The 12,303-nt window shown below is 41.9% G+C and overlaps 1 protein-coding gene across 3 annotated transcripts in view; it reads right to left on the bottom strand.

Annotated features, from left to right (window-relative positions):
* Window positions 1-12,303, bottom strand: part of LOC147906364 (azadirone synthase LFS-like) — a 130,366-nt gene that overhangs the window by 59,640 nt on the left and 58,423 nt on the right. For all 3 annotated transcript variants that reach the window (XM_087378294.1, XM_087378277.1, XM_087378285.1), the window contains exon 4: window positions 4,128-4,179. In XM_087378294.1, coding sequence (XP_087234420.1) covers window positions 4,128-4,179 — 52 coding nt within the window. The remainder of the gene's footprint in view (window positions 1-4,127; window positions 4,180-12,303) is intronic.

Raw genomic sequence — 12,303 nt, 5'->3', positions numbered from 1 at the left:
CATATTGGATGGATCCCAGGTTCACCCGTCTCAGACATTGGCCATTATGGACTGATACTATACATACCTTGAAGACCATCTAGAGTATGCAGGGGTCATCGAGAGAACCTCTGCTAGGAGGAACATTTTTTCCAGAGTATCGAGGGGATCGCATTTCTTCTCTGAGTCTGCTTCAGGGTTGACATGGCATTTTCAGCTTCAACCCTGGTTATTTGCTAGCTCTTTTTGAGCTTTGGTTTTTTCTCATGCGTAATCCACATTGAGCTTTGCTCTTGCGGTTTTCTTTCATACTTAATATAAGTATTTTTTTGCAAAAAAAAATCAAGAAGCTGAGTGAGATACACCTCCTCATACAAATCTCCATGAAGGAAAGTGATTTAGATGCACTTGCCAATGATGATGGGCTGCAATAGCAATGACACAACTGATAGTAGAAATGCGTGAAGTGAGTGTGAATGCCTCCTTAAAATCAATGCCCTATTGCTGAGCATAACCTTTTGCAACAAAACGGGCTTGTGCGTATAGCACACTTAGCATCAGGAAAATCATTGTGATGAATTCAACCTAACTCAGACTTCAAGGCATTCATCCAATCCTTGCTATCAAAGGCATCCTTGTGACACAGTGGCTCTTAATTGCAAGCTGTAGCAAGAAATACAAACTCCACTAACTGTCCTTGCATGTGACGAGAAGCTGCAGGTAGACAAAGGCTCAGCCTGTTTGCTGTCCTTCAATGTATCTAACAGCCATCTAGGGACTATTTTTTGTTGCCTTATAACAGCCCTCTCTTTGGTCACTTGGTAGCCTAATTAATATGGGGGAATTCAGGGTGAAAATCAAAATCTTTTTGTGGTTGTAAGTCACCGGCTAGTGGCCGAGTTGGAGCCTCCACAGACCCATCAAAGTCTGCAGCAGACTGGAACAAGGGCAGCAATGTATTAAAAACATCAGAAGAAATAATGGTTGGCTGTTTTTGACAGTCCAACAATGGCATAACAAAAATTTCAGCAATGACAATATCTCTGTTGATAATAAGCTTCCCAATACTTGGCTGGTATAAGACTTTGCTTTCTGAATTGTAACCAATGAAGATGCACTTAAGTGCCTTGTCCTCAAGCTTGAGCCATAATTGAGATGGAACATGTTCATAAACAAGGCATCCAAACACTCTCAAGTGTGAAATGAATGGCTACGACGTGTGCATGCCTCACAAGGAGTAATCTTCAATGCCCTGGTTGTTGACCTGCTCAAGTAAAAATTTGTGCACATAATGGCATCCAACCAAAATTTGTTGGGCAAAGACTTTCCCTCCATCATGCACTGTGCCATCTCCATCAAAGTTCTATTTTGCGTTCTGCAACACCATGTTGTAGTGTGGTATGTATGGTAACATTACATTGATCAATTATACCAGGAATTCTAAGAATCAGCAAACTCTCGGGACATATATTCACCCCCCCCCCTCTCCAGTCAGTCCAGAGTGTTACCAGCTTGTGTCCACTTTCATACTCGGTGAAAGTGTTTGAAGCATACAAAGACCTCTGACTTGGATTTTAATGGATGAAACCAAGTATGACGGGTGAAGTCATCCACAAAAGAGACAAAATATAGATATCCACCAATACATGCTGTCTTGTATTGGACCACACACATTACTATGAACTAAATGCAACTTGTGAGCTGCACCAACACTTCCATCCTTAGGGAAGGAAAACCAATGCACTTTTCCAAGTAAGCATCCCTCACAAACATGTTTAGATAGTGCATGCATTTTGGGGAGATCAACACCATATTTTGTGAAAGTGTTGCCTGAACAAACTGCCATGGCCCATAGTTTAGATGCCCAAAATGTTCATGCCACAAATGAATGTCTGCAATAACAGAATCCTCTACTACAAGTGCTTCTACTTCTATCTCTCTCTCATAGGCATCAAGTCTGTAAAGACCTTTAGTCCATGTTCCGATGATCGCATAGTGTAGCCATTTTAAAATCATAAACGGCACAATGGTAACCATTAAAAATATCTCTATGTCCAAATATAGCAATAACGGAAATGGATATGAGATTCTTTTTAATTCCTAATACAAAACATCCTAAAGAGAGATTGGATCACCAAGTGTTGAAGTAAGCTCGGCCAATACCTTTCACGGCATAAGAAGCATTTATTGGCACAAGTGACCGTGCTCCCCTCAGGTGAATCATTTAAAGAAAGAAATAACTTTTTGCATTGAGTTGTGTGCTTGGAAGCACCACTATCAAAGTACCAAGTACTAAATGCATTAGTGACAGCCTTGCATGAATCATGAACTGAAAGATTTACTATGTGACAACAAAAGCCCAATCATGATAAGCAATATAGATCCTTCTCACGTGAAAATGAAGCATAAATAATTGCAAAGCTAGACTGTTGTTGCTTCTTTTTTAATTCAATGCACTTCCTGCATTCTAAAATGTCATGTCCTGGCTTTTTGTAGTAGTTGCATCTTTTCTTTTTCTTGTCTGCATTTTATTGGCATCAGAAGTCCTACCAGGATCATTCTTGGGTTTTCCACATAACTTTGTTGTCTTTCCAAACCCTTATGATGGGTAGCAAATGCTTGATCATCATTGATAGAGCGATTCTGCTTTGCACGGCTTTGCTCTTTTTGCAACAACAAAGTGACAAGCTAATCAAAGGTATTGGTGGTTGCAATTGCCGATTGCCAGCAACCTCAAAGTGGTTGCAAACCCTTGATAGGAGTCAAAAACAGTGCAATGGACACTATCTAACTATCTAGAACAACTTCATCAATGTTGGCCAAATGTTCCTCAAAGTCCTAGACTTTAGTCAAATCGGCATCCATGCTTTCTTATAGGAGTCACGAAGTGTAGTGGACACAATCTAGCTATCTAGCAAAACTTCGTCAATGGTGGCCTATCCAATTTTCAGCAACTCTTTCTTCATTGCGGATATGATATAAAGAGGCCAATTTATCCCAAGCATCCTTTGTTGTTTTGCAGGACCTGATGTGAGGAATTACAACTATTTTAACTAGCAACGCAACCAAAGCATGAGCTTGTGCATCTTTGCCATCCCATCTGCACTATTCCCGAGTTGGAGGCAAAAGAGTAGTAGTGCTGGAAAATGAAGAATCAATACAATTGCCACCACCCATAGTGACAAATGTTGTGGGGAAGGTACCTGTGATGGAGGTCTAACCTCAAGACCTGCAATAAATATTCCACAAGTTCTTGGCTACCAACACATGGTGCATCATGTAGGGCCACAGAGGGTCGTTGGTACCATCTAACTTGTCTTCTACAGCAAGCATTCTAAAAAGATCATTGTTTGCCATTGTAATTGAGGCAAAATCCACAAATTCCCAGATAATCTCAATGAAGCAAGTTTCCCTTCACTAGTGGTATCACAGATATAATTGTGTCCAAGTAGGTAACCCCACACCATTTAAAAACTCAAGAACAATCAAATAGCCAGACCTAGGAATGGTTATTAGAGGGCTTTGATGTAGTTAACCCATGTGGTTGTGTTGAGCTATGAATATGGGTTGAAGCCTAAAGCGGTCCCTAAACTAAACCATGGCCCAACATGTTGCACTATAGCCAATGCACCTCAAAATGTGTTGTAAGGTAGTATGGACACCTCAGTTACTCGGTAGAAGGCTTGTCGATGCCATATTGACTCCTAGCTTCTAGGTCTTGTCATGTTACAAACTCTGCCGCATTTTGAAGTAGCCAAGATGTAACTCTAGTCAAGTTGGGTCCAACGATGCTATATTGAAAGACATGCAGTTCTCTTGATCGACTGAGAAGGACAGAGCACTCCTAAATCACTGACAAAGCACACAATTGAGAACTAAAAATCCCACAATTTCCTACAGATCAAGAGTGGTCCACTCAATAGGCAGTGGGCACTCAGAAAGAAAAGATGGCTTATCCAACAGAATACTACTTGGCATATGCAAAAATTTCATATCATTTTAAGTGTCATGTCAAGAACATTGCACAACATTAGAAAGGCCTTGAAGATGAAACGGTTTTCCCATCAGGTGAAAGGCATAATCTCTTTGAGAAAAAATGAGCACAATGCGCTGGCGTGGTACTTTCACTTATTAATTGTACTACTTACACGGCTTCAGCATGGTAGCTCTCCATTGTTTCCCTCCAATCTGGCAGCAAATCTGTATGCACAAAATTCTATCATGATCTGTTTGCTCTAATTTCTTTGAATATCTGCCTAGGCAAGTTCGACAAAAAATCCAGAATATCTTCCTATACACATCCTGAAAAAGGACTACAAAGCATTGCTTGTGTGATTGTAGTCATTTTAAAAAGGAAAACGTGTCTTCAAAATAACAAACTGACTTCTTTTAAAAAATGTTTGAGAAATTTCGTCTGCTTTTGAAAAGAAAATTTGTAGACTGCATAATTCAGAATGTCCTTGAAGATTTTCTATGGTGATGATACCTTGTTTGCATGCAAATCAGCTAGAGATTCAGCATTTAAGCTAGGATTCGAATAGCCACTGTACACTCTTAGGATGTGGTATATGGGAGAAGAATCTCATCATCCAAACAGATCAAAGATGCAAGAAATTACATTTTAAATATCATCACAAAAGGTGTAGCCTGTGGGGTTTTACCCTAAGATGACCTTTAAGTGATAACAAAAAGGATGAAATGAGACATCTCCATGCTCTCTTAAAGGGGAAGGGGAAAGATGGCTTGCAATGACATTGCAAATATTGCTTTACTTCATACATTTGAAAGATTGAAACTAAAATGAAGAATATTGCTTGAGAAATGATGAACACAAGACTAAGGGCAAAGCCCCCCCCTCCCCTCTTATCCAGGCTCTTTATTACAATGAGATACAAGATTAAGGCATTGAAGTAAATCTTTATCAAAGCCTTCCAAACTTGTCATCAATGCATATGCATATGCATATACATATACATATACATATACATATACATATACATATACATATACATATACATGTACATATGCATATACATATACATATACATACACATATACATATACATATGCATACACATATACATATACATATACATATACATATATGTAAGCCTATACGAATACCTCTACATATAAATATACATATACGTATGCATATACATATACATATATGTATACCTATATGTATGCGTATACGTATACATATAAAGCTCAAGGCTGAGCAGTAAGTCCATATACATAACAGTGTCTTAATAGATAGCCTAGCTCTCCAATCCTGAAGGAAGATGCCTGCACAATTACAACTACCTCCACACATCGGTAACACTTAACCAATGCTTTGAAAAGTAGATTCTGGTTTAACATAACTGTTTGCTTCTAGTTCCCTAATGCAACTTCAAAAGCTATATAGAAAACAATGGGAATCTGTTACATATTTGCCTCCAAGTTTGAGTATAGATGTTGGGAGAGAGTAGGAGTGTATAGGAAGTGTTTCATTGTAGGACTGTGTGGGAAAACAGCTTGCAGAATGGCCGCTGCAGGAGCTGCTAGTACAGAAGGGGCTGCTGCAGAAGGAGCAGTTGCAGAGATGCTGCAGAAGGGGCCTGTTGCGGAGCTGCTACAAAAGGGCGGACGCTGCTGCAGAAGGGCTGCTGCTGAAAAAGCAGTTGCAGAGCTACAACAAAAGGGCTTCTGTAGAAGGAGCTGTTGCAGAGCTACAGTTGCGTGCAGAAGAGGACAACTGCTATAGAGGAGCTGCTATAGGAGGAGGAGAGTATGCACCAGCAAGGGCAGTGAGAGAGTGCAAATGAGGGGGGTGGGTGTTTCTTTTATAGATGTGGGAAGGGGCCACTTCAAACATGGAAAATTGTGCCCAATTTGGTATAGAGGGATGGCTCCCTTGGAAATCGGTGGACTGCGAGTTCCTGCAGTGACAAGTAGTGCCATTGTTCATGCAGGGCCCTCCACATGTCCCCACAGGCTACCACGTGTCCTATGCCACCTCATGGGCTGCCATATTTCTATGCCACATGTCATGGCTGACACATCAGTCTACCACGTCAGCATGCCACATGTCACATGCTCAAATTGTGGACTAAGATTATTTCAACCACTCTTTATTTGCCTAACTAATAAACAATTTGAGTGCTCAATACTAGTCTAGTTTTACTTCTATTTTCACCCTTAGATTCCTGGCAATTAGCTACATTTAAAGGGCCAGTCTACGGCAAATGTAAGCTTGAGTTTGGTTGGCTTTCTCGCATAACCTATTAGACTTATTTTTTTGTCGTCTTGTCTTATATCTCTTTGACTCTTCCATGTTCACAAGACCACACCGAAGGCTATTGCAAACATTCTCTTAAATAGTTGCTCATGCAACCGGCCTATGATAAAATAAGGGTGGTAAACACACAACTTAGCAAGTATTATCCCACTGGCAACAGATACAATAACACAAGGAAGCTAGAATGCTCCTGCTCAAAACAAGGTACACCGATTGGCCCCAAATCAGTTGGTGCCCCTTGCAGTATTTCTTTATTATTTATTCCACTGAAAACGGATTACTACAAGTTCTGAATCCTTCTTGTAGGCATCCAGATAACAGCATAACCTCTGCTTCCAGCAAACTCAGCCAATCATGACAACACAGTCATCCAATCCCATCATCCAGCTCTCACAATGGAGATCGCCCAACAATCTCAGCCCCGCCAAGATGTTACGGCATCAATCCCTTGGAAAGCAAGGCCAGCACTCATCCCTTGGCTACGGTGCCCCTCGACTAACAACCAGTGGATTGCAATGCGCGGCAAGGCTCAACAGCTGACCAATTGTGAGTAATCTCACCGCACAATCACATGGATTTTTCTCTCTGTATCATGTGCTTTTTTCTTGAGGCAATGAGGATTCCAAAGATGACCCTTGTATTCATTTTCTATACTTAAGGAGAAGATTGCTTTATTTTTCATGCTTATTATTTGGTGTGATAGAATTTCAAAAAAAGACAATGAAAGGGGTACAAGGAGACTTTTCAAAATTATTGTGTGTGTTCACATAAAAGAGAAAGAGAGGAGGAGAGAGAAAGACAGGTTGCTAGGCTACTACTCAGATGTTCCTTTGTACAAGGACATGTGTGGGAAGAATGAATTATCCCATCACTAATATGTTTATTCATTGTAGAATGATTTAGTATATTGCATTGGTGTATGCTCCTCTAAGACGAGGACACATGTGAGAAGAATACATGAGGACATGAACCTTACTTTGCTTGCAAAATGAGAAGAATTGTTGACGATATGAATAATGAGATGGCATGTTTTGCTCATTTTCTTCGCCGCTCAAAAAATTTCGCTCAGACAATAGGGGAACTCAAACCATTGAGCGCTAAAATACAATATCGTTGAGGATCCAAGAGTAGATAGTGAAGCTGGAATCAGCCCAAAACCTCAACAACCAGCCTTCTACAGCCCAGCAAACAGACCAATCACAGCATCCACAGCCCACTATTAGAAATCAGCAAAACACAGGCCAGCCAACAAAAACACAGCCCAGGAGGCCCAAAAAAGCAACTTATCCAAACTGTAGAAGCCCTAGAACAGCCCAGAATTGCCCCTGATCTGGCACACTCTGGAAGCACCTGCACATCTCCAGAGCCGAATTGCCCTGCTACCAGACCTGGAAATCAGCGGAAATCACCCCCAAATGAAAATCGCCCTGCCTTCTGGCCCTTGGATCGGCAAGAATCCCCTCCTGGTGAAATCGCCTTGCTACCCTGGCATGTGAATCAGCAGGATTCACCCTCAGATGAAATTGCCCTGCCTCCGTGGCCTGGAAAACAGCAAAATCCAGCTCCAGGAGAAATCGCCCTGGCAGAACCTTCTCCGGAGCAGCCTGCAAACCTCCAAGATCAGCTCGCTCTACCCAGAATCAGCCTGGAGGCAGGAAAATCCAATCACAATCTCCTGGAAGCTCCCTGCACACACCAGAGTGGGTGAATTTCCCTTCTTGTCGCCTCCTACATGAACTGACGTCAATTGGCCCCTGATTGCACTTGAATTGAGCTGCTTTCAGCCTTGGACACAATTGGTAGATTTTAAGCTAAAAATAGCAAACGGATTTTTACTACTCTTCTGTGGTCACCAGAAAACTATCCCAAGGCACAATTAATACACCAACACGTGCACAATTTGCCTAGGATCACTAGGAATTAATTCCCTGAGATTGATACACGTACCAGGACTCCTGGAATTCTCGTGCCACCAAGGTCCAAGGTATTCACGCATAAATTCAATTACGTTAGAATTCACGTCCTGGTGACATACCCCCCTCTTGATACAAGGCAATTGAGCTCAATTGCCATCCACTGAGATACATGAACAAAAGAATTGATCAGATTCACATATGTTCACATGCATTTCAAAACCAACATTGCATATATGAACCATACAGCCATGGATAACAAATCATACATCAATGCAAAATACATCCAAGTGACTAGTACACTAGTCATAGAAATCCCACGGTAGATATATTGTCAGCTCAGTACCTCGGGTGAAACATATAGTGTCACCAAGCGACTTCTAGAAATCTGTGCATGTCCGCGACAAGGAAGCGAAGGTTCTACCCCCCTCTTGTGTACCAAGTAATACTCTAGACCTGTGCCCTGCTGACCTGAAGGAGCCTCAACCAAGGTCAGCTCAAGCTGAAAAGCTTCGAGATAAAGCTACAAAACCTGGGGTACATCTGTCAACTCCCCTCCTCCAACCACTTCACATGCAGTGAAGAATAATTCTTAAATTTCCCCAAGTAGCAACGTGATACTTTACCTCGAACTTTTCTTTCGTTATGCTGCAGGATCTACTCAAGAATCAGGAGCTCACCCATTTCTTCAACCTCTGGCAGCTCCTCAACAAGCATATCCTCCGCAAGAGGACCATGGAATGGTTTCAAGAGAATCACATGAAAAGCGTTGTGAAATTCTCCAACCATCTAGTAGTTCTAACATGTAAGCCACATCATTTATCTTTCAATGACTTTGAAAGGCCCATAGTATCGTAGGCTCAGCTTAGGGTACAACCTGTCTTTCCCTCCACTGTTTTTCAACCTGCCTTTAGCAAAACGCAGCAAGACATAATCACTCTGTGAACTGCAAATTCCCGCGGCGTTTATCCGCAGCCTTTTTCTGCTTCTCTTTACTCTTCTGAAGAGCAAGTTTGACTTTCTTGTAAGCTTCATCTCAATTCTCCACAAACTTATCTATCTCAAAGATTTTATCTTTGGTATACAATATAGGCGAAACTTTCTGCCCTCCTTCAACAATTTGAAACAGAGCTTTTCATGTGGCAGTATGCACCCTATTATTATATGCAAATTCAACCAAAGGTAAATATTGCTCCAACTAGGTCTTATGATCCAAAACATAGCATTTCAAAAGATCCAACACCATTGAGTTTGCTTGCTCCGATTGCTCATTTGTTTGTGGATACAAGGTGGATGAGAACGTATGTAGTACCCAAATTGTCAAACAATCCCCTCTAGAAAAGACTCGTCATGCAAGGATCCATGTCACTGACAATAGATGTATGCATCCCATGGTACTTAAAGATATGCTGCATAAATAACCGTGCCATGTGATCTGCTGTAATTTTCTTTTTGACGGGAATAAAATGAGAGCTTGCTTACTTAATTGATCAGTAATCGTCTAGATTCCATCATGTCCCGTCGGCGTACGAGGAAGATTGAAGATGAAATCCATGGCAATGCTTTCCCAGGATCTGCTAGGAATCGGTAGTGGCTGTAACAAGTCTAGCGCCTTATGTCGATCATACTTAACCTTTGGCATTTCAAGCATGTCCTCACATACTCTTCCATATCTCGACGCAAACTAGGCCAATAAAAGTAATGCTCCAATGAATGCCCCTGTGCCCTGCATATGGTGGTGCATGAATCTCTGTGATCACTTTGGGCCTCAACTGCTTAGTCACACACAAGCGGCCATGCATCATTAAAAACCCTTCCTGGAACCGGCCTCTAATCACAGAGGGCAGTGGAACTAAACCTTTTATCACTTCAGCACTTATTTACAGCTCACAAAGCATATATCACAACCATTAACCATTGCATGATCACCATTTGGCATTTATCCATTTGTTCACAAACAAAACCACTGAAAAAGGGATGGAGGCTTGCTCAACAAACATAGACAAGTGCACCCGATTGGCCCCAAACATCGTGGTGCCCCTTTCGGTATTTCTTTATATTTCACAGTGAAATGATTAGAAGTTGCATCTAGGAGACCTTCCCTGCAATTGAGCACACAGCCCCAATTCACTAAGCCTTCGCAAGGCTTTCAAGCATAGAACACCATCACATAAGTGCACTTAACCCATAGGCTCAATCCAAAGGCATTCTCTTTTCCGGATGCAATTCCATTGGCTGTCCAGATGCAATCACACTGCACCCCAGCTGCACTCTCTTTGAGTGGTTTCCAAATGGCATTCACAAAGCTTTTCAAAGCTCCAAAATAAAATCAGCAAAGTACCCAACCAAAGAAGCCTGGGGACCTGTGAGCCAAGAAAGAGGCGGCACACGAGGCCAACCAATAGCTTATGGCAAAAAGAAATTGCAGCAGCAAAATCACAACTCACCAAGCCCTGAAAACTCGAACCAAGTCCTCAATCGCCAAGAGGATATAGTAGCCAATGCCCAATTGCATTCTCAGCCAAAGAGGAGTGCAAAGGCATGAAGAAAGAGCATTTACAAGAGCCGACCAGCAAGAATTCCACTGAAAAATGCGAAAAGAAGCACTTCTGTCGCGAAGAAATGGGAGTTCTTCGGCTCAAAAGAAGCGTGCTTCAGAGAGGGATGCATTGAGAAGGTTTTGGAGAAGTTTCATTGCCGGAAAGTACTCCAAAACTAAGAAAAACCAGTCAACCAGCGCGTGGGACCACTCGAAATTCAACAGAAAGCTGTAGCTTTCAAGAGGAGAGACCCAGGAGGCGGTAGAAGCAAAATGGTCCTGAAAAAGCCACTTTTGCAAATTCGACCAGCAAAAGAAGTGCTCAGCTCTACTCGTTCTACCAAACGCACAGAGGGAAAAGCATATCACTACGAAGACCAAAGTTGTCACGGTCTTGTAGTACATTAAAGTACATAGAATTTCACGCCCCCGTGACATACCCCTCTCTTGAAACAGCAAACCACAGTTTGCTGCCCCAAAACACAGGAGTGAGCATGAAATATAGCATAAAAGAGTATACAAGAAAGCCGCAGCTATAGTATACAGAGACAGTGAAAATATGGCTAGGAGAGACATGCATCCATCCATATATACTGCTCAAAATCTATGTGATCCTCGGCGATCAATAGTCAAGATGCATCAATATCATGAAGTCTCACAGCAGAAATACTGTCAGCTCAGTATCTCGGATGAAACATACAGTGTCATCAAGCGACCTCATAAAATCACGGTGAGCCCGTCTGTACTGAGGGAGTGGAGGTGCTACCCCCCTCTCGAACACCAAGTAATGCTCCAGATGCTCGCTCTGCTAAACTACCTGTAGGAGCCCGGACCGCAGTCGGCTCTAACTGAAAAGCATCAAGGTAAAGCTGCAATATCCCAGGTGAATCTGTAGCGACGGATAACTTTACCCTTGAGCTTTCTATCTCTGTGTGCCAGAATCTGCTCTAGGACCAGAAGTTCATCCTGTCCTTCCACTTCAGGCTGCACCTCATCAGATAAATCCTCGGGAATATCTCCATGATATTGCTTTAACAAGCTCACATGAAAGGCATTATGTACCTTCCAATGCGGAGGCAACTTCAGCCTGTAAGCTACCTCGTTTATCTTTCTAGAAACCTGGAAAGAACCATAGTAACGCATGTTCAGCTTTGTGTACAACCTTTCCTTGCCTTTCTTATTTTTCAGCCTTGCCTTCTGTAAACGCAGCAAAACCCAATACCTTCTGTGGATACAAATTCCCTGCGGTGCTTATCTGCTGCTCTTTTCTACTTGTCCTGACTTCTTTGCAAGGCATATTTGATCTTCTTGTAAGCCTCTTCAAGGCTTTCCACAAAACAATCAGCTTCGAAGATTTTCTTTTTTGTATGCAAAATGGGAGGTATCTTCCTGGCACCTTCCACTATTTCAAAAGGTGCTTTACCTGTGGATGTGTGTACCGTATTATTGTAAGCATATTCCAGCAAAGGCAAATAATGCTCCCATTTACTTTTGTGGTCTGAGACATAGCATTTAAACATATCCAAGATGGTAGAGCTTTCCTGCTCCGATTGTCCATTAGACTAAGGGTGAAAAGATGACGAAAAATT

Source organism: Dipteris shenzhenensis, chromosome 1, assembly GCF_047967505.1.
Source record: "Dipteris shenzhenensis isolate YYH24624 ecotype China chromosome 1, Dip_SZ_1.0, whole genome shotgun sequence".
NCBI lineage: Eukaryota > Viridiplantae > Streptophyta > Polypodiopsida > Gleicheniales > Dipteridaceae > Dipteris > Dipteris shenzhenensis.
This window is presented reverse-complemented; position numbering and strand designations above follow the sequence as displayed.